Source organism: Phodopus roborovskii, unplaced genomic scaffold (genome assembly GCF_943737965.1).
Source record: "Phodopus roborovskii unplaced genomic scaffold, PHOROB, whole genome shotgun sequence".
NCBI lineage: Eukaryota > Metazoa > Chordata > Mammalia > Rodentia > Cricetidae > Phodopus > Phodopus roborovskii.
The window spans coordinates 17,867,527-17,895,505 of record NW_026126448.1 but is presented as its reverse complement, the minus strand read 5'-3'; the positions used below and the strand labels follow the sequence as shown (position 1 = coordinate 17,895,505).

The window sequence follows — 27,979 nt, the reverse complement described above, 5'->3', positions numbered from 1 at the left end:
TCAGAACACAAATCAGACCTTGAGAATACTAGAGAAAGTAGAGCAAACATAAACTCAATTTGGAGATGGGGAAAAAAAGCACAAAGAGCATGTAAAATATGTTTTATTGTTCTTTAAAAGGGTTCAGGGTTTGGTTTTAAATCAGGCTGCACACCTTTCAAAAGTCTGACATCTCTCACCATGCCAAACTGGCTTCCGCTAGCAATACTTCATTAAATCCAAAAGAAAAAACTTTACTTTTGAGGGGGAAAAAAAAAAAAACAATTCTGAGAATAACATTAGTCTTATTAAAGCAAAAGAGGGTTGTTTTCTGGTGCTTTATCCACGCTTCTTTCTCCTCACAGAACCAGGAGTGTAATTCTATACACAGGTAAAAACTGACACCGATGGACACCTGCATGCACACACCCTCACAGCAGCACACGTGCACCAACGTACACACAAATTCTGAGCATATCAAGTGGAAAAGGTTTTGCTAACGTTGACTAAAGCCCTGGAGTCAACAACTAAATTTAGAGGGTAGCATATTCTGATCTGGAGTCTATGTTAAAGCAATCTATTGTCATGTTCTGAAATAAGAGAACTTTGGATTGTATCATCATTTTACTTTAAAATTCTAGAAACAATGACAAAAAAAGCATTATTTTTCATTTTCTGGGATAAGGCAGGAAGGACTCCACAGATTCGAATTTAGTTAAAAGCAGAACAATTCCAGCAACAGTAAAGAGGCAGCTCACAAAGCTGCCAGCATCTGAGGTATCATCAATGAGATGTCGTCCATCCTATTGGCCTAGCTGATACTAATAAAATGGGAAGCTTGTGGCTCTGCACAATCAATGTCCCCTAGGCCTACATACAGTCAGGGCTTCGGTAGCAGGGCACTGTCAAGTATGGGACAGTTAGGTGAAGAGGGCGCCAAAGTCCCTGAAGATGCCTTTCTACTTGCTTTGTCACTGTCTGGTCAACTGTCTTCTGCAAAGAAGGAAAAAAATAGCTTTTCTCTATCAGCACGTTTAACAGAGAACCCAAAAAATGCTACCACATGATGCCATGAGCTCAGTCCCCTTTGCTACTCACTTTATCGCTTGCCATAGCCTGTTACAGCCTGTGGATACATACTCACTAGACATTGCTGGTTTTGACAATGATTTTTTTTTTCCTTTTTAATCTCAGAAGAAATAACAAGGTAAAGGTGGTTACACTAACTGTACATACAGAGAGTAATTTGGAAAACCACCACCACAGACATTTCTCAAGACGAAAATACTGTGAATGTTCTATTGCTCTTCTATTTCTGAAATCAGTCCTAAAATTTGAAGATATTGCTTTACCATGACATAGTTAGATAGCAAATCCACAGCCCACAATTCTACAGTTGTAGAAACATGCTAACTCTCCTGGACACACTATTGATGGCCTGTATTCTTCAATAACTTCTGGGATGCCCACTTGTTCCACTGTTGGGAAAAAGGATTCTACTCTCAGCTAAGTTCCAGGAGATAGACCCTCTTTTTGAGATGTCATTTCCTCTCTATTTACCAAAACAAAAGACTCCTGGCTACTTTTTACACCTAACATCAGGCCAGGGCTGTGAGGAAAAGAAAACTAAGGTGAACACCCACCATCAATAGACTAAAACCCACTTAGATCATATAACATATGCGTACTGCTTTTTCTTTGCTTGCTCTTTTGTTGTTGTTTGTTGTTGCTGTTTTCCTAAAAGTGCCCAGGTGGGCTTAAGGCTGCCAGACACACATACATCTACTGCAACAAGGGCTTCTTTCTATCCATCTACATGTATTGGGGGGAGGGGGCGCAGGAAGAGAGAAGATGGGGAAAATCTACCTCCCCCAAATCCCACCACAAGGAGACCTATGTGCCAAGCACAATGGAGGTGTGTGCTCCCCAGCAACTGGCTCCACACTGGTTAATATTCCGCTGGTTTTCCTCAGACACCTATTTTGAAAAGTTTTAAAAACACAGGATATTTTAAAATAATTCAATCCTGGCAGAAATCAAACTCCGAAACAAGGAGCAAAATCATCTTTCACTAAATTAATCCCTTTTCCTTTCTTTTTTCTTTTCTTAAACATTTTATTCGTGTTATAGAGGGATTTCTTTATCGTTTGCTTTCTTCTCAATCATTAGGAGTTGAGGAGTACTGAATCCATCACTACTTTGATGACACAGTAAGATTCCAGATTCACATTTCCAGGTACCAAGAGTTCCCTCTAATGCCACGATCCAGTCAGCGTTTCTCTACTTCTACTGAACACAGCAATGCCCATTGGTATCTCTGAAGCGTAATCGCATCTTAGGTCGGTATTTCTCCAAATAAAGCAGCTGTTTGGAATTGAATGCTCCCCTTCTTTTTCTGAAAATACAAGAAGAGTACATTATCATGTAGCAGAGGGCTGCAGGGCTTACTGAAGTATACTGTTTACTTATGGCATAATGCCTTCTGGCTAGCTCTCCCCAGATGAAAACCTACAATTTCCCCATTCCACATCACTTCTAAAAAAAGAGTTGGAGCCAGGCACTGGTGGTGCATGCCTTTAGTCCCAGCACTCGGGAGGCAGAAGCAGGCAGATAGATCTCTGTGAGTTCGAGGCCAGGTCTACAGAGCTAGTTCCAGGACAGGCTCCAAAGTAATACAGAGAAACCCTGTCTGGAACCCCCCACCCCCACCCCCCGCCCCAAAACAAAGTTGGGACATGAACTTGGGTGGGGTTCTATACACACACACACACACACACACACACACACACACACACACACACACACACCATGTAGTATTCTGGCTGTCCTGGAAGTTACTCTGTAGACCAGGCTAGTCTCAAATTGAGAGATCTGCCTGCCTCTGCCATTCAAGTTTGGTTAAATTAAAGGCAGGTGCTACCACCACCTGGTTGATAATGTCCTTCTTTGCCTATGACTATAGTAAACAGATCAGCAGGGTTTCCAATTAGATTAACTGATTCTTCAGATCAGAATGAGAAACAAATAGTTAATATGCTTTTAAAAATTAAAACCAGAACACATGAAGACAAAGCCTCAGGGTCAGGACAGACTGGGGTGGCAGACAGTGACACACCACTGTCTCAGAGCTGAGGGCCATACATTTCATGTCTGTCAGTCTTCTCTTTTTCCTCTCTTAATTTTGTTAAATAAAGAAGCAGTATGGCCTACAGTGTCAGAGATGTCAGATTACTACCATTGTAATTTTGTATGAGAACAGACTACCAAATGGAGCTGGACAGATGGCTCATCAGCTAAGAACACTGACTGCTCTTCAAGAGGTCCTGGGTTCAATTCCCAGCACCCACATAGCAGCTCACACTGTCTCTAGCTCCAGTTCCAGGGGATCTGGCATCCTCACATATACATACCCATAAAACTAAAAGAGGACCAAGTAATTAATCTGTTCCTCCTCCATGAAATCCTTTGCCTGCTGGTTATATGGAATCCACTAAAAGCAGCACTGGTCAATTATTCATTATCAAAATTCCTAAACATCCAACCATATACTTTCTTACCCAAATTTGACATCTAAATTAGAAAAACAAATCTTACAAAGTCCTGGTATTGTCACTTGTCTTCATCTTTTTCTCTATTTTCAAACAGTATTTTAAGCCCAAACCAGCCAGTTCTTACATATTCCAAGTAACTCTTTAACATAACCCCTTCCTCATGCATAGCCACACTTGGGGTTTCTGAACACACAACTTACTGTCTTATAAACTGAACAGCATCTTCATACTTCATTCCACACTCAATCAATGCAAGTGCAACTAGCACAGGAGCCCTGCAGAGAGAAGACCATTGTTAAGTACCCATAAGCCTTTAGATTCTACAAGATTTCTTAACTGAAAGCTTACACATTACCAATGTGACCTTTGTGCTGGTGTGTAGCACATACCTTTAATCCTAGCATTTGGAAGACAAGCAGATCTCTGTGAGTTCAAGGACAGCCTGGTCAACACAGTGAGTTTTAGGGCAGACAGATTAAAAACAAAAAACAAAAACAAAACAGAGAGAGACCCTATCTCCAAAACAATTTAAAAATACAGAATCAGACAAAAATAAAAATAAATAAATAAATAAAAACCGTGTTTTTACCCTCCAACTTGGTAATTTCTTTTCTTCTGAGACACTCACTATGTAAACCAGGCTGGTATCACACTCACTCACACTCAAGGACAGTCCTTCTTGCCTCTCCCTCCCAGCACCACCATACTATTCAGCTTTCCTATTCTCTCCTGCACTCTCCACCCTGGCCCCAAGAAAGGTGTCTTGGAAAGCCCATTAATAGGACACTATCTCTAACTACCTAAGATAAGCAGTAGAAATCAAGCCACCTAGTAAAGTTTCACACCACCTTTAGCCTTCAAGAGAGGGGCCGACCTCATGAAGAAAGCTTGCTATGCAGAGCTAATGACCCACGTTACCACCACCTTGAGGCAATGGCACCTCACAGTAATGTTCTGAGTCACAGTGCACATCATAAATTGGCATTTAACCTTCTGCTGATCAAAGTGTTAAAAAAAACTATCTCAAGCAATACTTGGGGAAAAAAAGATTATAAAATCAGTCAATCCTCATTGTCCGTATATCTGTTCAAGAGTGTAAAGTAACCTTCTGCTAAATACCCTTTCATTCGACCCAACCACATACAGGTATTTTAATCTCTAAAGTTATTTTAATTTTGTTGCCACTTAATGACCTAAATCTCTATTTATTGAAATGGGGCAGGGACCCTCATTACATGCAGTATAGCATTAGAATCAGATCCAGATCCAACACAATTGGCTCTTAAGATAGCTTATTACACTAGCATTTGCTCATTTCCTTTCTAGTAATTTAGTATCATTTAGTTACTAAATTACTAAATACTAGGTACAGCAATTAATTTAAAAAAAAAAAAAAAGTAAGAGTTTTTACCTTCCCAATCCTGCCACACAATGCACTGCAACACAGCAACCTGGCTCTTCACGAAATTTGGTTTTTAACAGGTTTAGCCAATCATCAACTATTTGATTAGGGGGTGGAGCTCCATCATCAAATGGCCAATCCTGAAAAGAAATGACATTAAACTGGTAAGCTCCTGGGGACTAACATCCTAACACAAATGAACTGAAAATAGTAGCCAGAGCAGGCAGGCTTAACAGAATTAACTATATCACTTAAACTTATTCTTTTGTCTTTTTGTTTTTTCTGAGAGGGTTTCTCTGTGTAGCCTTAGTTGTCCTGGAACTCACTATGTAGCCCAGGTAAGCCTTGAACTCACAGATATCCGCCTGCCTCTTCCTCCAAGGTGCTGAGATTAAAGACATGTGCTACCACCACCTGGCTCTGTATACCTATTTTCTTCCTTTCTTTTCCTTCCTTCCTTCCTTTTTTGAGACAGGGTTTCTTAGTAGCTTTGGATGCTGTCCTGAAACTCACTCAGTAGACTAGGCTAGCCTTGAACTCAGAGACTACCTACCTGTGTCAGCCTCTGAAGCACTGGGATTAAATGTGTGTGACACCACTGCCCAGCTTATTTTTGTTTTGTTTTGTTTTTTGAGACAGGGTTTCTCTGTAGCTTTGGAACCTGTCCTGGAACTTGCTCTGTAGACCAGGATGGCCTCCAACTCAGAGATCAATCTGCCTCTGCCTCCCAAATGCTGGGATTAAAGGTGTGTGACATCACCACCCGGCTAAGTATTTTCTTAAGTAGCCTCTTTTCTTTATGGTCTCATGTTGTCTATCTAAACTAGCCTTGAACCTGAGGATGAACTTGAATTTCTGATCCCTCCTGCTTCCACTTCTCAAATTCTAGGATTATGGGCATGTGCTGAAATACCCTTCCCTTCTTCTTCTTTTTGGTGATGTGACAGGGTGTCTGTATAGCCCTGCTATGCCTTGAACTCCAAAGACCCTTCTATTCCCCTCCCCCCCAACCCCAGGACTAAAGTTGTGTACCACCACAAGCACATCCAGCCTCCCTTTCTGTCTAGCCACCAATCTGAGTTGTCTTTCATCCCTCCTTGCATCTGTCAAACAGCACATTACTGCTTGTCTAATCTTTCTTGATATCTAGGCAAGAGTTCTAATGACTTCAACACAAATGGTGAGGAGTCATCACATTTTATGCACTCTTTCCCCTTTTCCTAAAGAACAAAAATGAAATAGGGAATTGTTTTAAAGCTTGAGACTATTGTACTAAGACTAACTAAGAACACTGGAAAAGCAACAAGCACTAAACTGATTCAGCAATCATTACTGGCACCAGTGGAACACTGTAAGTAGTCCATGCCAAAACAGCAAATAATGTTTGAATTGTCAACTATGCCTCATAAAGGTTTGCCAGTGTTACTAACAATTGTTACTACGGTTAAACTGTAAACAAGCGCCCTTCGTGGAGAGCTTCCTTAAAGTGCACCTGGATAAGAACAATACACAGAACATGCTTCCTTTACTAACAATCAGTTTCTTTCTGCGTGCATGCATTTGTTTTACTTTTTTAGCTGGTCTGGAACTCCTTAGGTAGACCAGGTTAGCTTTGATCTCACAGAGATTCACCTGCTTCTCAAGTACACCACCATTCCCAGCTCTTTTGTATGTTAAATGTAACTCAAATTGGCTCCCCCTTCTCCTGCCTCAGTTTCCCAAGTGCTGAGACTGCAGGCAAACAAACAGAACAGACCACACACACACACACACACACACACACACACACACACACACACACACACTCTCTCTCTTATTTGCTAAAAATCTTTTTGAGACATGGTCTTTTTACTTGGGTTCCAAAGGCCAATCTCAGGTTCTCATGCTTTGACAGAAGCACTTCACTCTCTGAGACACTCCCCAGTCCCCAATTTCCTATTTTAGAAAGAAGTTTGTGCTCAATTTGCCTTCTTTGTTAAGAATACATTGCAGCTGTAGACTTCAAAAGCACAATGAATAATGCTGCTCATGTATTAACCCAAAGAAACTCTAGAAGACTACTATCAAAAGTACCAAGCTTCATAAATATCAGTGTTTGAAAATGTGTCTATTTGTAGAAACAAACAAAGACATTATACACTCACTAGAACGTGGATTCCTTCTTTTTCAACTGGAGCTTTATCATATGTAGCATCACAAACTCGAACCAAAGTTGTCACTCCGTACTTCTTAAGTTCCTTTAAAGAAAAACAGTTATCAGGGAACTTGTTTTGGATCTGAAACCTGGTTTTTAGAAATGTACTATTACAAACTGAAACTATGCAGTATCTATCATTCTTAGGCAAAGCTAAAAACTGACCTCACTGCAGCAATACTTAAAAGATACACACTACACACACTAGCCAGACAGTGTTGGTGACACTTTTAATCCCAGCACTCTGGAGGCAGAGGTAGGCGAATCTCTGTGAGTTCAAGGCCAGCCAGGTAGGTCTACAGAGTGAGTTCCAGGACAGGCTTCAAAAGCTGCAGAGAAACCCTGTCTTGAAGAAGAAAAAAAACAAACAAAAAAGCAGACACACTCCTTGTGTGAAGAGTTCTCTTTCTAAAAGGCAGTATAGTAGCACTGCACAAAAACTTGAAACGTTCATATATACACTGACCTACAAACTCTATTCTTGGGATTTCACTGAAAGGAAGTAATAAGAACAGCTTACACAGCATTTTCGTCGTAGGTAGAACAGAATGGTAAACAGTAGAAATGTTTAATGTTCTCCCAAAAAGGGGATGGTTAAGGGAGGGATGGTACACTCATATACAGATATTATGACAGCTATAAAAGAGCTAAAGTTATAAATATGTGGTATGATCTTACATGTATGTATTTATAAATATACACACGTGGGGAGAAAAATCTAAAAGCCAGGTATTTAACAATTCATTCATTTTGTTGTTGTTGCTTTGTTTTTGGTTTATTGAAACTCACTCTGTAGACCAGGATAGCCTCGAACTCAGAGATCTGCCTGCCTTTGCCTCCCAAGTACTAGGATTAAAGGAGTGCTGCCATGCAACCGGCCAACTCAATGTTTTTGATTCATGTTATTCTGCTTTTGTTTGTTTGGATTTTGTTTGTTTTTCACGACAGAATTTCTCTGTGTAACAGCCCTAGCTGTACTGGAACTGCCTTTGTTGACCAGGCTGGCTTCAAACTCACAGAAATCAGGGCCCCCTCAGCTTCCTGAGTGCTGGATTAAGGCATTCAACACCATGCCTGACTTTTATTTTGCTTTTTTGTATGTTTTGGATTGGTTTGGTTGGTTTTGGTTTTTCAAGACAGGATTTCTCTATGTAGCCCTGGAACTATCTCTGTAGACCAGGCTGACCTCCAACTCTCAGAGATCAGCTTGCCTCTATCTCCCAAGTGCTGAATGTATTGGGTTTTGTGTGATAAGCATTCCCTGCTTTTCTAAAGAGCAAAAGTTTAATTTTGAAATTAGGAAGAAAAGGCGATTTTAAAGAGCTAGTACACAACTACACCCAAATGCCTTGCTCCTTTAAACAAAAAATTCAGGCCAGGCATGGCTCTCCAGAGTTGCAAAGGCAGGCAGATCTCTATAGAGTTCAAGATCAGACAGAGCCATAAAGTGAGACCCCTGTCTTAAATATTCCTTTTTATATTTATTCATTTTTGTGTCTGTGCTTATAAACAAAGTTGCACACATGGTCCCAAGACTATTTTCAAATTTCAGTTCTCTCTTCCCACCATATGAGTGTGGTGATCATTATTAGGTTTGGAGTAAGTGCCTTTACTCACTAAACTATCTCACCAGCACCTAACTAGGAATTTAAAAAACAAGTTTCAAATGGGCCTAGGGACACAGACATGAATTCTTTTGCCACCTAGATAGATGGCTAGAAAGAAGAACAAGTTCAAGGCCCACCTGAATTATGGATTAAATTAAGGCCAGGCTTTGAAATTTAGTAAGTGCCTCAAAATAAAAAGCAAAATCAGGCACTGGAGAGACGGCTCAGTGGTCAAGAGCACTGGTTGCTCTTTCAGAGTATCTGGTTTCAATTCCCAGCATGAATATGGCAGCTCACAGCTGTCTGTAACTCTAGTTCCAGGAGATTCAACACTCACAGCAAAATACATGCAAACAAAACAATATATAAATAATTTTAAAATAGCTTTTAAAAAATAAAAAGGGTGAGGAACATAGCTCATTGGCAGTATGCTTGAAGTCCTGGGTTCCATTTCCAGTAGCACTGAAGTAGGGTGGGGAAAAAGATTTCATGCTGGGGATATATGTAAGCCAGTAATACAGTCCATGGCAAGTTTGCACAAGGCCCTGGGTTCAATGCACAGTACCATAAAAATGGAAATTAAAAAAAAAAAAAGTTAAAATGACTTTCCCAGTTATGGTAATCACTGGTCAGAAAATTGTGTTACAACTTTTTTACAGTAAAAATCTATTTGGCATCAGCTTTGCCCCCCTGATAAAATGAGAGTCCCAGCTGCTGTACTCCATAACACACCAACAGAATTCACATTTGACGACACAATCTATAAAAGATTTAAAAACTTTACATTCAAATACTTGCTAAAGAGTAAAGAGTTTCATTACCAAAAGGGGGACAAATGAGACACTGTTCTCCTACCCATGACTACTTCCTTCCCCAAGTTTCTGGGTTCCTTTATTGTAATAACTACTGTTATTAAGTAGTTTGGTGTATCTTTCCACTATAACATGGCTAGTTGGTAGTGGCACACGCCTTTAGTCCCAGCACTTGGGAGGCAGCGGCAGGCGAATCTCTGAGTTGGAGGCCAGCCTGGTCTATAGAGCGAGTGCCAGGACAGGCTCCAAAGCTACAGAGAAACCCTGTCTTGAAAACAAAACAAAAATAATAAAATGAAGTATAACATGAATTACTTAATTAATTATTGCTTTTAATTTAGTGTGCAAGGGACACACGTGTGTTATAGAATGTGTGTGAGGTCAGAGAACAACTTGGGGTAATCAATTATCATAGTCAAGGACTGAACTCAGACTGTTCACACCTGATCCCATTCACCCCTTAACCTGAGTGTAGAACGACAGGCTTATGTGGCAGATCTACAAAATACAATGAGCCACTGGGCAAATTAAATGATTTTTGAAGCTGAGTGGTATTATCTGTAAGAGGGAGGGAACAAGAGTGCCTGTATCAAATAGATGTTTTTGTACCTAGACCTGAAAAACAAACAGTGCAGTGCTTACTGCAATACTGAGTATATACTGTGCTCAACAAATGTACTAGATAGTATATAGTATCCCCAAATTTCATATTCTTTGAAAATCTCTACAATAACAATTCAACCCAATGTAAATTATGAAACGATAAACATTCATAGTCAGACCACACAATTTTGTTAATTTTAATGATTTTTAGCTATAATCAATCCCAAAAGTAGACAGACTATGTATGCTACAATCTTACCTCTGTGAACTTGTTGAGAGTAGCATTGGTGGGGTTGTGAGTTATCAGAAAACGCATGTTCTCATAAGAGATTTCCACAGGGGCTGGACGGTTCATTATGGCAAATAAAAAGTGTGAGCGTGCGTGTGTGAATGTGGAGGGGAAAATGGGAAGGGGGGGCGGTCAATAAATCTTGAAATGTTTCTCAGCAGAAAACATTAAAAAGACCACTAAAATGCCTATTATTGATCACTATTTTTCTCTATTCAACTTGTTTACTCCTTATGAAGCTTCTCTCTTCAACACAGGCAGAAGTATTTAGAATCCACTTGAATCCAAATTCAGCTTGGGTCTCAATGTCTGCAGATGGATACCTTCAGCCTCCACAAAAATCCAACTACATACAAAATTTAAGCAGCCTTTAAACTACATTTAGGCACTAGTGAAACAAGTTAAAAGTGTAGGTTCTTTTCCACTTTTGTTTACTTGATGCTTAATTTTACTGGAGTCATTAAAAGAAATATGCTTGCAATTAAAAAAAAAAAAAAAAAAAAAAAAAAAAGCCTACTACTTCTGAGGCCAGTCTCGGTGTCCAGAGTCTTCAAGGCAATGTTAATTATGGCACATATATCCCCCAAGCTCACTTGTCAGCGAAAACGCTGTGCTGAGCCTGGCAGAAGTCTGCCCTCACACTCAGAATCGCCATAAATGTGCAACGTATATTCCAACGAAAAACCTGGGGGAGAAAAGCATACATAAAAGGAAATGAGATTAAGAATGAAGTAAACATGAAGTCTTAAGTAAGAACACATTCTCTAAGAGACCAAGATAAGTCAAAATCACCAGTGCTAAACACCACCTACAAACATTAGAAGGGTGAGTCTTAAACACCAGTCTTACATCTTTTCACAACTGGTTCAATACAGTTCATGTGGGAATAAATGATCTCTACCTCATCTTTCAATGTGTAGAGAGCTTAAGAATTCATTCAAATCATAAGTTACTTGAAAACTTTCCATGGACTCTTTTTTAACTGTTCAGCCCTCAAAAATACTATTTTTCTGCTTTTGATAGATCTTTCACATATATTCTTTGTTTACATATCTATCTGTAAATAGGCTGAGTACATTTAACAAAATTCTACTTTGAAGATTTGATTTTATTAAAATTTTATACACCAGCCCCTCAATTATGACATGAATCCATTTATTAAGTGTGGTCAATTTTTTAATTTAGGGCTGGATCTGTAACTCAGCTGGCAGAGTGCTTGCCTAGTTTGATCACCAGCACCTTATAAACTGGGTGTGGTGACACATGTCTAGTAATCCTAGCACCTGAAAGGTAGAAACAGGGAGATCGGAAATTCTGGGTCATTCTTGACTACACAGCAAGTTCAAGGCAAACCTGGGCTTTACACTCTACTCTCACACTCACTCACTCTCTCCCTCCCCCCTCCCTCTCCAAACAGCTGTTATTTATATAAAAAGAAAAGTAAAAGGATTTGCCTCAATTCACATAATGAATTACTTGGGCCTCAATTTAAAGTATTCTACTGACTATGTGGTTATTGGGTTTTAATTTGAGTCTGCTCATGCACAAATCCATCCTCTCTCGTTTCTAGTTCAGCTTACCCTTTTTACTATTTTTCCTATCACTGTCTCAAGATTACAAAATCAGCCAGGCATAGTGTAATCGCAGTTCTCAGGATGCTGAGACAGGGAAATGCCAAATTTTAGGCCAACCTTGATTACATAGCTACATAGTGAGTTCTTGTATCAAAAATAATGTAGGAGACATATACCTTTAATCCCAGTACTTGGGAAACAGAGACCAGTGGATTTTTATACGTTTGAGGACAGCCTGGTCTACAAAGTGAGTTCCAGGCCAGGCAGGGCTATGAAGTAAGACCCTATCTAAGAAAAATAAATAATTTTAGGGCTGGAGAGATGCTCAGTGGCTTAGAGTATACTGCTTTTGAAAAGAACCCAACTTCCAAACTCACACTGGGCAGCTCATAATTCCCTGTGAGTACAATTCCAGAGAGATCCAAAACCTCTGGCCCCCAAGGGCACTTGTATTCATGTATGCACATGTATACAAATGGGCTAAAAGTAATAAAAGTAATCTTTCAAAAAATAATTTTGTAGCCAAGTGTGGTGGTGCATGTAAACCTTTAATCCCAGCATTCAGAAGACAGAAGCAGACCTTGATCTCCATGAATTCAAGGCTTGCCTGGTCTAGAAAGATAGCTCCAGGACAGCCTTGGATCAAGATTATTAGATTTATTAATTTTTATGTCTATGGGTGTTTTGCCTGCATGTCTTTATATCATATAATGTAATGCCTATGGAAACCAGAAGAGGGAGGGCCTAGAAATGGAGTTATAACTGTGAGCTACCTAGTGGGTGCTGTGGATCTGAGCAGCCAGTGCTCTTAAACAAGCACTGAGCCATCATCTCTTCAGCCCTGAAAAAATTAATTTTGGGAAAAAGACAGATGGACTCTGAGGATGGATAAATGTCTCAGTGGTTAAGAGCACTTGTGGTTTTACAGAGGACCTGGGTTTAGTTTCCAGCACCCACATGGCTGCTAACAACTGTCTTTAGCTCTGACTCTAGAGGATCTGACACCCTCTTCAGGCCTCTGAAGCATCTTGCATACATGCAAGCTACATATGCAAGCAAAACACACCCATACTTTTTTAAAAAAAAACAAAAAAAAAATTATAAGCTATCTGAAGGTCAGTGGTTCCCAGAGCATTCTAAATCACAAGCTAAGTCAGAGAAGTATCAGAATCCTTAGTTTTATTTTAGATATGCTGCTTTCAAAACAGTTTAAGATGTTTCGTTACTAAGTCAGATACCAAGTTTCTCTGGAAACAAGGACATGCATGGTCTAAGAAGTCCTTTTTCTTGCCTTGTCTATAAGTCGCCATGCTTTTTGAGGGATGAAAATATAGCCCAGAAGTAACATGCCTGCCTGACAAGCATAAAACCCTGGTTTTGATATTCCAGCACTGCAAAAATTAAAATAATAATGTAAATTCCAGTACTTGGAAAGCAGAAGGATCATCAAGTTCCAGGCCAGCCAGGACTACATTTTTAGACTTTGTCTCAAGAAATATACTAAATTTGTAACAAATATATTTATGCTGGATGCATTTCAGGGATGGAGGGCTTGTCCAACAAGTACAAGGCATCAGGTTCTATCCCCAGCACAGAAATAAATAAATGGCTATCCGGGCGGTGGTGGCACAAGCCTTTAGTCCCAGCACTTGGGAGGCAGAGGCAGGGGGATCTCTGTGAGTTCGAGGCCAGCCTAGTCCACAGCCATTTCCAGGGCAGGCTCCAAAGCAATACAGAGAAAACCCAAAGAAAAAATAATATAAAAGGCTGTATATGACCAAACAAAAGAATATGAAAGATATATTGGAGCAAGTCACTTGAGGAAGAAAGTGAAATACAGAGAACTTAGGACTACAAACTTTCAAACATCTTTTACTCTCACATTTTTATTTTCTTATATTCTTATTTTATAAATGGCATTATTTGTGATATTACCATGAACACAAAACTAAATTCCTAAAATATGGTCCAGCCTGGCAGTGCACACTTCAAGAAGCAGCACACAGGAGGCAGAGGCAACCAAACATCTAGGAGTTCAAGGCTAGCCTGCTCCACAAAACAAATTCCTGGCCAGCCAAGATACAGTGAGTTCTTGTCTTTAAAAACAAGAGAGCTGTGCAGTGGTGGCTCGTGGCTTTAATCCCAGCACTTGGGAAGCAGACGCAGGAAGATATCTGAGTTCAAGGCCAGCCTGGTGTACAGAGAAGTTCCAGGACAACCAGGATTAAACAGTGAAACTGTCTCAGGGGGAAAAAAATGGGGGGGGGGGAGACATAGGACAGACAAGTCAAGGTCACCCTTGATGCAGCAATTTTAGGCTGCAGATCTCTGTTAAATCCAGCCATGTTTACATAGCAAGTTCCAGGACAATCAGGATTACATAGAGAGACACTATATAGTATCATAAACAAACAAACAAATTAGGAAAAACAAAACTGCCTATGACTACTCTTATAACTCTCAATTCTAATTGTAACCTGAAACACAGGCACCTGAAGTAACACAAGACATTTCACAGGGCACTCCTTGTGTAGCCAAGGAGCTTCATCAAAAAGCTAGGAGAAATGCAGAGCTAAACTATTCTGACCTTTTAAAAACTCAAAGATCTTGTTCAAATAGGTTAAATGTTTTAAGACCATCACTATTAATTTAATTAGAAACAAAACAAGACAAGAGACTAGCTCTCCTGATTCCTTAGTAATTTTTTTTCCTTCCATTTTGGATGCACCCACATATTCTTCAAGTCCCATTCTCTGCATGCAAGGTTAACGTCTCTTCAAGTATCTGCAACTGCTGACTTCTATGAGGAAAACATTACAAGAAACTACTCAAAAACAATGGTTTGCATACAGTGCAAAATACAAAGAAATTCTAAACTGCATTTGAATCCTTTGGTTCAATGTTATCACAGCTAATGTGTATCAGCTGAATAGAGGCATTAAAAGGCTTGCATTGTAGTAGCAGCCAGACTTAAAAGCTTACAGTCCTAGCATTAAATTTTCTACCTAGTCTTCCAGTATTTGTCTGCTGAGCAAACAAAACAAGCTTTATCCCATCTTATTCCTCCCACTTCATTTTGGAAGAACCATTTCCAGGGATAATGATAACTTTTTATTAGATTTTCAATTCTTACAACTGAAGTGCTCCAACAGAGTTTCTGCCAAAAGAAATAGTATGTTCTATCAAAATTAACAGACACATGATAAAAGCAACTTTCTGACCCATCCCTTCTCCCAAGAATCCAACTACACATCAACAGTACCAGTTTTGCACCTATCATTTCAGTTGAACTAACGTTTACTGCAGTTGACACTCAATGCAAAGGAAACAACTTGTTTTCAAAACAAAATCAAAATCTCCACCATAATCTACCATAGCTAGAATACTCAACAGTTGAAGAATGCAGCATTCACTTCTCAGCACCCATGCCATAACAAAGTTGGTAACCAAGAGCACTTTCACACGGGTATATACCACACCATGGACATACATGATGTTTAAAAAAAAAAAAAAAAAAAAAAAAAAAAAGTTGTATTTGGCACAATTAATTCTATCTTTTATGTAGTATTTTAACTTCAACAAAAGAATACATCTTCGCAGGAGAATTGAAAAGAATAGTCTGCAACAAAAATTCCTTTAATCTAAGCCAAAGGCTAGAAAGAGGGTAGAGTGGAGGGAAAGGATGTAGGGGTTTGGAAGAGTCCTAAATAGCTGAGATAGTATGGGGATTACTTAAAACTCTTGAGGGTATAAAACCAGAGTTTAGCCAGTCAGTGGTGGCACAAGCCTTTAATCCCAGCACTTGGTAGGCAGAGGCAGGTGGAACTCTGAGTTTTGGAGTCCAGCCTGATCTACAAAGTGAGTTCTAAGACAGGCTCCAAAGCTACAGGGAAATCCTGTCACAAAAACAAACAAAACAAGAGTGTAAATCTTGTCAGTATTCTACTGCTTGTATCTAACTGAAAATACACAGCCAACATGTATGAAATAATCCAGTACCCATCATTTTATCAGAGTGAATGTATGTATGCTTTTTGTTTTTCAGAAACAAGATTTCTCTGTGTAATCCTGGCTGTCCTGAAACTCATTCTGTAGACCATGCTAGCCTCGAACTCAAGAGCCCCACCTGCCTCTGCCTCTCAGGTGCTGGGATTAAATGCATGTGCCTCCACTGTCCAGCTGCTGGGTAAATTCTTAAAATGGAGAATTAGGCAAAAGTTGAAGACAAAATAGATCTGTATAATAAACAAATAGGTAAAGATAGAGGAAAGACACTACTTAGCAAACCAAATTTAAAAATGCATGGCAGTGTAAATGGTATGTTTTAGAAATGCATTTGTGCACTTTCATAACCATGTGGACTGTATGAAAGGTTACAAAGATAAAGAGGTAAGGTTTCCTGGAGGCAGAGAAAGGGTGGGGGGTGGGGGAACTAAAGGACATAAGTTTAATTTGCTTATCTTAACATACACCTTTTGAATGGTTTTAGCTTTTCCATGTAATACTACTTATCTTTTTTAAAAATTCTAGGGTGATAAAGAACCTCTAAATGACTTAAACATATGTTCTAAACACTGGTATAATAATCACAGGGTGAGAAAAGGCCTTCAGAGAGCTAGTTCCTGTCCCAGGCAAGTCTATAATGACTACAGTTCTAGGAAGACAGTTTTCATATTTGTTAAAGACTCAGCAAACTTCATGTCATGCCTCAGCAACTACAGTCCTGTTCAAATGTGAATACAGCAATTCAAAGGCATGAGAGATCAGCCCTGTTTAATTTGATCCAATCTTACTATCATCAACCCACCTCCCCTCAAGCTTTCCACCTATTTTAACTCCAAATTAAGTCATATAAGCCTCTAATGTGATGATCTATGCCAGTATTCACCAAATTAAAACAGCCATTAGAATATAAATACACAATAAAATTATTCTAGACAGAAATAGAGCCTAAACCCCATTCTAAAAAAACAAGTTTTTTGTACTGTTATTTTTCTTAACAGAAATTCTACAAAAAAACATACAAATTAGTGTGATTAGTCTCTATGATCAGGCAACTTAGAGCCAAATGTACAAAGCCAAAACCTTGCAACATTTTCCCTAAAACAAATCAGTCTTACAACTGACCTAATCTGAAGTTATCCAAATGAGCTAAAATTTCTTTGTGGCTGTCTAGATAAGAATATGTTAATTTAAATATCTACTGGATATATACTATGTCACATACTCTTAAGGCAAAAAGCAAAATATACACAATAACACCCTTTGGAGAAAAATGAAAAGTAAAACAACCTATAGTTCCAGAAGACACCAGGATCCCAATTTTTAAAAAAGGACTTGCTAGAAAAATGACATTTTAACCAAGCCTAGAGGGTGTGAGCCAAATAGAGCATTTTAGACAAGCAGATAAGCTGTAGTTACAATTATAAAGGACATGCTTGGGTGTTCCAGGAAAAGCAGGAGAGCTAGTGCTACTGGAAAAGAGGACAAAGAAATGCAGAGTCAGAAGTGAGAAACTTGTAGGCTCCATAAATAAGGTTTTGTCTTTCATTCACAGAACAATGACCTTCAAATGAAGCCAATTAACAGTTTCATTCAAAAATGACAATTGTTTTAAATAAGTGATCAGTCCAGCTGCTTTATAAAAATGTACTAGAAAAATGATATGGTTGGAAGCAAAGATAGGTGAGGGGGCCTATTGCTATAATCTAGGAAATAAAGTGGCTTAGAGCAAGACAATAACAGTCCAGAGAGTAAGATAAATCAGTTTTCAGATACACTCTAAAATAGAACCTAGAAGGCTATGTCCACAAACTGGATACTGAAGGTGAAAGTCAAAGCTCTGAGTAACTGTGGAACTCATAGGCACCTACCCAGACTATAGACTGCAATCATCTTGACCATCAAAAATAGGGAGACTAGCTGGGGTTGGTGATAAACACCTTTAGTCCCAGCACTCAGGAGGCAGAGGCAGGTGGATCTCTGTGAGTCCAAGGCCAGCCTGGTCTACAGAGTGTCAGGACAGGCTCCAAAACAATACAGAGAAATACAGAGAAACCCTATCTCAACCCCCCCAAAATAAATAAATAAATAAATAAATAAGTAAGTAAGTAAATAAATAAATAAATAAGAGGCTAGTGAGTGAAATATACTGTATTGTATTGTTTTTATTATTTGAGAAAGCTTCTGAAGGCACATATTCTGAAGAAAACACATCTTTCCCAATTAAACACTAACTAGTCTCAAACTGAAATTGCTCATTTTCCTGTCTTACTCTAACCCATCTGAACACTGCTGAGACAACTACTCTCTCCAGCCTGGGGTCACCTACCTTGCTTTATTCTCTAATGCTACATTTATCAAACAAAAACTGGGGGCACAACTTCTTGAAACTTAGAAGATCCATATTAATTTCAATCCATCCACTAACTGATCCTAAACAGTAGACAGAGTATTTGTTTTTATAAAGCAGGAGCCAAAATACCTGTAAATAAGATAAAAATAGCAGGACAGCTTCTCTAACTTGTTAAAGAAAACAACTCTCAGAGTTTCAGAGTTACTCCTTGCTTATTTCCACTCCTGCACTTCCTCCTTAAGAAAGGAACTTGAGAATGAAGTTCCAGTACAGAAATCAATAATCCAGTCTATAAAAAGAAGCTATGACCTTGATGGTAGGAAATGTCTTAACATTTCAGAATCAGCAAAGACACATGGTCTGCCACTCAAAATGGAAAGGAAAGCAATTCAACAACCAACCACACCTGCTTCTGAGAATAGCGACAGCTGTTCACTCACATCCAGTGGGCTCTGTTTCCACCCAAATGAAAAGGAATTGTTTTCAAATTTGTATTGTGGTTATTAGAAAATTCCCTTTTTTTTTTTTTTTTTTAGTAATATATTCCTCTACAAATAGCTTAAGACAAGTACTATAGTAATCAAGCCACATTTGAAAATGCATTGCACAATGTATTTTTCCTGTAAAGATTAGCATTTCTAGCCAGGCAGTGGGGGTGCATGCCTTTAGTCCCAGCACTCTGGAGACAGAGGCAGGCGATCGATGTGAGTTCAAGATCAGCTTGGTCTACAAGAGCTAGTTCCAGGACAGCCTCAACAACCATAAATAAAACCCTATCTAGAAAAAGAAAAGGAAAAAAAAGATCAGCATTTCTCCAGATGAATCTTCTTCCTAAAATGTCATTTTTTTTTCTTTCATAAATAAAAAATTGATCTGGGCCTGGTGGCACATGCGTGTAATCCCAGCACTCAGGAAGGTGGCAAAGGCAGTATGACCACCATAAACTGGAAGGCCAACCTGGTTACAGTGAGTTCCAGGCCAACCTGAACTACAGAGACTTTCGAAACACAAAACAGAGGGTAGAGAAATGGCTAATCAATTAAGATCTTTTACTGCTCTTGCAGAAAACCCAACTTCAGTTTCCAGTACCAACCATGGGTAGAGTTCACAACCACCTGTGACCCCACCTTCAGTGAAATCAACATCGGTGGCCTCTGCAGCCACCTGCACTCATGCGCGCTCGCACACACACAATTTAAAATAATAATCAGCATCTTTTAAAAAAAAACACATAAACAAATAATTTCAATACAATTTACAGTATTATGATCAATTTTTTTCTTTAAAAAAATGAATTATACTGGCTAATAACATGAAAAGATCTAATAGTATAATTCTAACATTAGGTGCTAATCTAATTGTTTTCAATTAATCTTTTAAAAATTAAACAGTAGGCCCAGACAGGAGAATTTCTTGAGTTTGAATCCAGTCTGGTCTCCAGAGTGAGTTCCAGGACAGCCAGGGTTACAAAGAAACTGTCTCAAAAAACAAAACCAAATAAAATAAATTGCTGTTAAATTGATTCTATTCACTCATACTTACATTTAAAAGGAAACCATCAAGACCATCCTTTCTATGGACTTCATGTTTAAAGATTAGTTATTAGTATTTGAAGACACCCAAGCCTCTTTTATTTAAAGTTATGCTCATTCTTTTTCTAAGCAACTGTGGTAACCTTCTCTTGCAGTAAGAGATACCTCCAATTAGTTGCTCTGCCACAAAATTAACATAATATTTGTTTTTCTTGTTCTATATTTCTTTAATCTCATGAAACTCAATAGTTTTCCTGGGAAACAATGTAAATCTTAATCATTTTAATTCAGTTTTCAACTTCACCATACACATATTAATCCAAAACCTGCTTACTGAATTGATTTTTATTTCATTAACAGATACTGGGGGAAGCGCGGGGATTCTATAATAGAGCACTTGCCTAGTGTGCTCAAGGCCTTGGGTTCAGTCCCCAGAACCAAAAATCTAAACCAAACCAATTAACTAACCCACCCAAATCCTGACTTTCAACTGTTAATAGTTTTAATAACACAACTTCAGAGGCAAAATCCCCAAAGACACCTGGCTTCTGCCTGTCAACACCACTTTGAAATGTTTCCTAGGCAGCCATGAGGACAGTTGAAATGACTGAGCAGCTGCAAGTTCCCTGAGGTTGCAAAACAGACATTTGGAAAAGGTTATTTGAATCACCTTTCAAAATAACCAAAAGCACAGGAGCAGCATGCAAAGCAAAAACCCAAAGGCCCCTTTTAAGCATCTATGATACAGTGTTTCAGAACTTCCCAGACATGCACAGATAATGTAACACTTTGCTTTTTCAGATGTCAAATACATTGACAAAACCACTTTGTCCAGTATGCACCCTGAAAAGGAGGAGGGAAAGGGAGAGAGACAGAGAGGGAAGGAGGGAGGGAAGAAGAGGGAGAGATGTTCTCTATTTTCAGGATACCAAATAAGACATTCCAAAACCCATCTTGTCAGCATAAGGTCCTTTGTTTGAGCCCCAGAAAACATTCTTCTGTTAGGGCATTTTTGTCTATGTTTCAATGAAAAATGGGTAAGTTACACTTCACTTCATCTATACTTGTCTTTATGAACCACATTTCAGTCATCTGTGTCTGCAGGTCTCTTAAATATGTTACCTCATTAGCTGTCCAATAATCACATGTTTATTTTCACTAAACACAGAAATATTCCCAATTAGAAAAAACTAACAATGAAAATAAATGGTGTATATTATGTATGAATGTCAAGTAAACTGGAGAAATCACTGATATCTTTGCCAAGAGTCTTTTGTTGCCACTTAGTTTAAAATGGGCTAATTTCAAAACATAAAATCAAATCTTTCTTGATCTCTTCTTCCAAATGTTTCCTCCATCTGTAAGACCCCACCACTCCTGACTGATAACAAAATGCAGCTCACCAATCTGTGAGCAGGCATCGGTATGGCTGTGAGCACACCACATACACCCTACTCAGATCAAGCTCCTACAAGATCAAGCTCAGGAAAAAAAAAAAAACTTGACAGGAATTAAATTTTCATGTTAATACCATATAGATTAGGAAAAGTGTGAAAAGGGAAGAAGAACAAGACGTCTAAAGAAAGCCAGCAAATGGGTCAATGGTAAAAGTACCTACAACTCCTATTAAATTGTCCTCTGTTACACTTGACACACATATAATTAAAAAAACAAACAAACAAAAAGAGGAAAAGTATGAAAACTGGCAGCAACTGGAAGAAGTTAGTATGAACAGTGAAGGATATGAAGTTACTTGGGAAAGACCAGCCTTTGGTTAAGATTAACACTGGAAGGAAGCAACCTTGGCCATATGGAGAATTTCAGACCAGTTCCAACTGCACTAAAGATTCTCAAAAATTCCAAAATGGAGTAGTGATCATATGTCAGGCCAGGATTGCCTCCTCTGATAGACACACAGACACACAGACACACACACACACACACACACACACACACACACACACACACCTCTACAATAAAAAATATTCTCTATACTAACTCCACTTGACCATTGAATTATTTTCTTCCCCCAGAAACAGAAATGAATAACTAAAGATCTTCTCTCACTAGAAATGTAAAACAAAATATAGTTTAGCTGGGTATGGTGAAACATGATGAATTCCTGGTCTAAGAAATTTTCACAGGAACACTGACAGTTTTGAGTCCTTGGTCATGTAGCAAGATCCTGTCAAAACAGTCAGGGTTGAAGCTGTAGCTTTACTAGCATACCCTAGGCTCTGTGTTAGTGTCCCATGGACCACAGAACAACACACATGTATATGCACATGTGACTAAAGTTTGAAGTACTTCTCATGTGCATAATTTAAATTAACAACCAAATGAAAACTTGTTTGTAACCACACATGTGGAGAATCATGTCACTAGAATCTACTGTGCCTCTATCACATCCTTCTCAATTTGCTGACAAACCTTGCTGATGACTCATATCCTTCTGTACTACTAACCAGCCACTCTGTTCCCTTATGATAGGTTGTTCACCACACGAAGTAGAAAACACATCAACTCATCCTGCTACTAACAACAATAAATACCAAAGACAATTACAGATCAAACATTCACATATAATGACACACTCTGTAAAACAAGGAAGGGGCAAAAGATGTTCAAATCTTACCTAAAACTGTAAGACAACTACAAGAGAAAGCAGACCTGATTTTGAACTGTCAAATGATACATTAGTTAGAGCCAACATTTTTACCACTGCAGAAATAAAAATATAATTTATCAGAACTGCTAAAACAAATACATCAAGGGTACATTGTATGCCAAAAGAATTAATATTCTGAGAGGAGTGAAATTTCAATCCAAAAGTACTAGGAAAGACTGCTCTAATGCTCAAAGTGTGTTGTTTCAGATCAGCCTTAACTAGCAAAGTAAGGAGCATAATAAAGTCTCATCTTTAAATACCTGACAGATTTAGAGTTAGAATATTTTGAGACATAGCCTCACTGTAACCCGGAGTGACCTCAAAACTCAAGGTGACCTTCGAATTTATTCTCTTCAGCCTCTAGATTAATAAATTTCTGGCCAGGGGACGGGGTGGGGGGTGGTTGCATATGCCTTTACTCCCAGCACTCAGGAGGCAGAGGCAGCCAGATCTCTGTGAGTTCAAGACCAGCCTGGTCTACAAGAGCTATTTCCAGAACAGCCTCCAAATGACAACAAGTAAGTTTCTGTGCATGCCTTTAATCCTAACAATTGGGAGGCAGAGGCACGCAGATCTCTGTGAGCTCAAGGCCAGTCTGATCTACAAAGTGAGTTCCACGACAAAACAAGAAATAAATAAAAATAAAGTTTGTAGGCTGAGCCTAAGTACAAAAACTGGTACATATAAACAAGAAACATGCAATCAAGTCACAAAAACTCAGATGTAACTGATCAACTTTTCAAAATAAATTTTCTTGGAAAGATTTCGATGCTTTATAAATCTACAATTGAAAATGGTACAAGGGATCCCAGATGTGGTAGTGAACAAGTTCATGGATAACCATGTGGTTCATGAGATACCAGACACATCTGTGTATAATAACTTTGAAGCTGAAAATGGGGAAAACTCTTCCTGTATTCAACAAATTATACCTAGAATTCAACATTTACTCTATAAACCAATTTCCTTACTTGAAAAGAACAATATCACTATAAATCACTATAAGGATTATTAAATTTGGAATGTGGTGACTTATTTTTTTTAAACATTTATTGTGTTCATGTGTGTATATGTGTATGTATATTGTGTGAGTCACAGCTATGTGTGGAGGTCAGAGAACAACCTGCAGTTAGTTCTCTCCTATCATATGAGTTCCAAAGATGAAACTCAAGGTTGTCACTTGGCAACATGCACCTTTATCCCATGAACCATCACCACGATGGACATAAAGCCAATGGTTTGTGATCAGACATTAAAAAGCCCCTAAAGAGAGGAATGCTGGAACCTAGAGCACTGAAGTTTAACATACTTTACAATCACCCAAACCACATTCTAACACTACTCTCCTTACTAAAGTAACTCACTCTACCACAAACGTGAGTTCTGATTTCTACTCACTCAAAATCTTAATAATCCCCAACTCCTACCTATATGTTAACTTAGCTTTTGCTCTAACTGAAGTTTCAATTCTGAATAAATGTCTAAAAGCTGTGTGTTGTTCTCTTGAAGTTTTGTCAATGCTTTCTCCAGAGGCTTTACTGATCTCTAACCACTAATTCCAATAAAAGGTTGAACTATAATGTAAAACCCTACTCACTTTCAACTTTGTATCAAAACTGTAGTCTGTAATTATTACATAAGGAAAAACTATCTTTGAAGGACAGAAAAAGTCCACTTAGACGGCTGAGAGTGCAGCTTTGTAGGGCAGTTCAATGGGGGGGGGGCACTTAACTCAAGAAAAAGAAGTACAATTTACTCAGCTCGATTTTCAAAAGTATATAGATACACATATGAAACTTTTGAGTTTGACTTTAAAAAACTGGTAGGCCAGGCAATGGTGGTGTACCCCTTTAATCCCAGCAGAGGCAGGCAATCTCTTTTGAGTTCAAGGCTTTGTTTATAAAGAAGTTCCAAAACAGCCAGAGCTGTTAAACAGAAACCCTGTCTTGAAAAAGCCAAAACAAAAAAACATATGCAGAAGGATTCATTCACTCTTCCTTTCCTAATGCCACCAAAGTTCAATGATATTGTAAATGGTTGCTGCCCATAAGCTTGGTTCAATCAAATGAAATATTACCTGACTGACTCATGGAAGGAGTGGTCTGACTTCTGTTCTGAGTCAGAAATACCCAGTTCAGCAGTTCTGAACTATTTTTCACTGGTAAAGGTGTTCTGAAATGTCAGCTTTTCTAGATACTAAATGTAACAAGCTGTTGTTGCCTTAGTAATATTTTTGCATCTGGAGTTCAACTCATAATTAACAAGAGAACTTTCAAGTGTATTCTCTTACATGTGATTTGCAATCTCTTGACTTAATTATCTGCACATCCCAAGAGAAAAACTTTCAAAGTGGCCACTTCAGTTGACTCCTCAGCTCCAATAAATGCCCCCCATAGCACACACAAAATCACCAAACATAAAAGTCTGCTACATTTCTTTAATCAGATTTTCCTCCCAGACATATTCCAGGTGCCTCATAAAAACTGTCTCAAAGCACACACCCTGGGGCCCCAAGACAGTTTCAAGGTAGAATCTCCTCCCACATAAAAGCTTAGCTTAGGCCCCCAAAAGCCTCAAGTCAGCATCTCCTACAAAGATGCTCTTGCCTCAAAGACACCAAGTCTTCTCCATTCACTTCCACAGCTCTTGGGTGTGCAAACTGCTAGATCACTGAAGAAAAAAAAAAAATCTCAAAGTGAGACATGCTATTGAGAGAATGGTTTAGTGTCCTGGAAAAATCATGGGCTTCAGATGACCTTACTTTTTAATCCTTCTTATCTGTGTGACTTGGGACAAGTTACTAACAAAGCAACTGCTCTTCATCTCATCACTATGAAGTCCAGGAGGGCACATCATCAAATCCCTAGTGCCTGGCAAATAGAAGCATCTCAAAAATGTGCAAAAACAAATGCTAAGGAGGATATCCTCCACCTTTATCCTGGCTGTGAGAATTAAGTGAATATTAAAAACAAAAACAAAACAACACACACACACACACCTGTAGCACAGTGGCTACTTACTACTAATTACTCCCATCTTCCAGTGAGTTGAAATACTACTTCTCAAGCATAGTATGAGAAAAGGAACACTAAGGAAACCATTCATTTCCACCTAAGCTTGGTGGGTCATGCCTGCCATCCCAGCACTTGGGAAGCTGCAGCAATAGTACTACCACAAATGCCAGGTCAGCATGAACTGCAGTTAAGTTCAGGCCAGGCAACAAAATGAGACTCTATATAAAAACTAAAAAACAGCTCTTTTCACTAACAAACATTTGATCAGATGTTATATATATGTACATTTTTCAACTTCAAGCAACACTGATTTTTGTCTGTAATTCTACACCCACTATCAAAAAGAACCACCTTTTCCCCCTTTCTTCCCAACATTTTTCGGTAGTAGTAACAATGGGGATTAAACCTAGGACTTCCCTATCAAGGCCAGTGCTTTACCACGGAGCTATTTCCTTCCCCTGACTCCCTTTTACTATTTTGAGATAAGCTCTCCAAGTTTCACAAACTGTCCTTGAATCTTCCATCCTCTGGCCTCTGACCTCCAAGTAGTGGAGATTACAGAGCTGTGGCACCAGCCTCAGCTTTGCTTACTTATTTCCAATTACCTTCTATGATTACATCATTAAAGTATAAAAGCTGTACAAACAGTTCTTCAACCTACTTATACACCTATAATCTTAACACTTGAAGGCAGGAGAATCAGAGTTCTAAGCCAAACTGTGTTGCAATGAGTTTGAGGCCATACTGAACTACAAGAATTCCTAAAAACAGCAAAATAAAACAAATGAAACAAAATAATCCTTCTTCAACCCCAGAGAAAAACCCATTAACAATCACATAGGATCATTCAATCCCGAACTAAAAATGCCCGGATCAGAAAACAAAGCCCTGCTAACGTGTTCTTCTAGCAGCAGCCTTAGTTTCCTTTCGCACACTAACAAGGCTTAACTTCTCTCACTTCCTGTCTGAAACAGCTCAGTAACAAGAGCGCGGAAACAAGCAGATACCATATTCATATCCAGCTACAGCGACGCATTTACTGAATGCCTACAACGACACGATTATTCACTTTGTATTTCGTGACAAATCCAAAGATAGGAACTCCACTATGGGACATTCTTTATCGACATTTACACTATGACTGTTTCTTAGGCGCTTTCCTGCAGAAAAAATAGAGTCACTGCCTAAAAGATACTGCGGTTTACCTCACTAAATATCCTTGACCTGAACACGAAGCATTTACCTACCAAGAAAAAGTTTACGCTTCTCAATACGCTACTGGCAAAAACTCAGGATCCTGGGCAAGAGCCAAGCTTGGTTAGTTAGCTTTGGGAAATGGGGGTGAGGAGGCTGGCAAAGACATCTCTGGGAATTAAGAAATTTACAAACATTTTTACGAAAGGGGAGAGAAGCGCCAGAGATCAGCGTCAAGGGAGACTCAACCCCTTTTCTCTTACTTGACCGCAACTCATGGATCCCACGATTCCGAGTGAGTGAGTGAAACCCTGGCTGGACACGGAGGTTCACTAGCAACACAAAGACCAAGGGGCCTCCTGGACGCCTGTGCTCACGCGCCGGACAAACGCAGGCGCACCCCTGCACACCTCCGCGTCCGCCACACTTCTCGTCGCCCCCACTCGCTGTCGCCACACCTTCGCCCCCACAAGGACACATGCTGCCCGCACACGCACCTTCTCCCGCATTCTTTCACGCTCGCTCGCTCGCTCCCCCACCTCGAGCCGCGCTCCCCGCCCCTTGCCCGGCCCGGCCCTCCTTCCGGGGACGTGTCTCGGGCCTGCTCTAATGGCAGCGGCGCCTCCCGCCCTCCCCTACCCGAGGCCCGGGCGCCTCGCGGGGCCGCCCGGGAGGGGCGCACTCACGCTGGCGAGCTGGGAACTGGGCATTGAAGGCCGGCGGAGGCGGGAGCGAGGAGGCGCCTCTCTCCTCAGTCACCTCGGCGGCGGCGGCGGCGGCGGGAGCGGCGGCGGCGGCGGCGACGACTCCCCCCCAGCCTCGGCGCGCGACACCCGGCCCGGCCCGGCGGCGGCGGCGGCGCGTGTCCACGAGTCCGTCTTGCTGCTGCTACTGCCGCTGCTGCCGCTGCGTCCCCCGCTGCCGCCGCTGCCCCCGCTGCCGCCGCTGCCTCCTGGCGTCGCCTCGCGCCGTTCCCGGCCGCCGCTGCCGCTCCAGCCGCTCCCGGACGGACGACGGTTACAGCCTGGCCGATCGCGCCGCCGCCACCACCGCTGCGCGCGCAGCCGGACCAGCTCCCGCCGCCGCCCCTCAGGGGGCGCTGCGGGGCGCGGCGCGCGCGGCCATGACCACGCCCTCGGTGCCACTGATTGGCTATCGGCGGCTCGCGGCGGTTGGCCCCGCCCACCAAGCCTACGGGGCGCTGA

General features: G+C 40.1%; 2 protein-coding genes across 3 annotated transcripts; one reads left to right on the top strand and one right to left on the bottom strand.

Annotated features, from left to right (window-relative positions):
• Window positions 1-87: 87 nt before the first annotated feature.
• On the bottom strand, window positions 88-27,611 carry Ptp4a2 (protein tyrosine phosphatase 4A2). 2 transcript variants are annotated; one of them, XM_051188916.1, is made up of 6 exons: window positions 27,461-27,611; window positions 10,408-11,122; window positions 7,077-7,169; window positions 4,942-5,072; window positions 3,731-3,805; window positions 88-2,374 (listed from the first exon to the last, which is right to left on the bottom strand). In XM_051188916.1, the coding sequence occupies exons 2-6, from the start codon at window positions 10,501-10,503 to the stop codon at window positions 2,266-2,268; spliced, it is 504 nt and encodes a 167-aa protein (XP_051044873.1). In that variant the 5' UTR covers window positions 10,504-11,122; window positions 27,461-27,611; the 3' UTR covers window positions 88-2,265. The 2 variants fall into 2 exon arrangements, with proteins under 2 accessions (XP_051044873.1, XP_051044874.1); XM_051188917.1 differs by lacking the exon at window positions 27,461-27,611 and adding an exon at window positions 27,272-27,388.
• LOC127225091 (transcription factor JunD-like) lies at window positions 27,384-27,979 on the top strand. Its single transcript, XM_051188350.1, has 2 exons — window positions 27,384-27,875; window positions 27,965-27,979. Exons 1-2 carry the CDS (start codon window positions 27,384-27,386, stop codon window positions 27,977-27,979), a joined length of 507 nt encoding a protein of 168 aa, XP_051044307.1.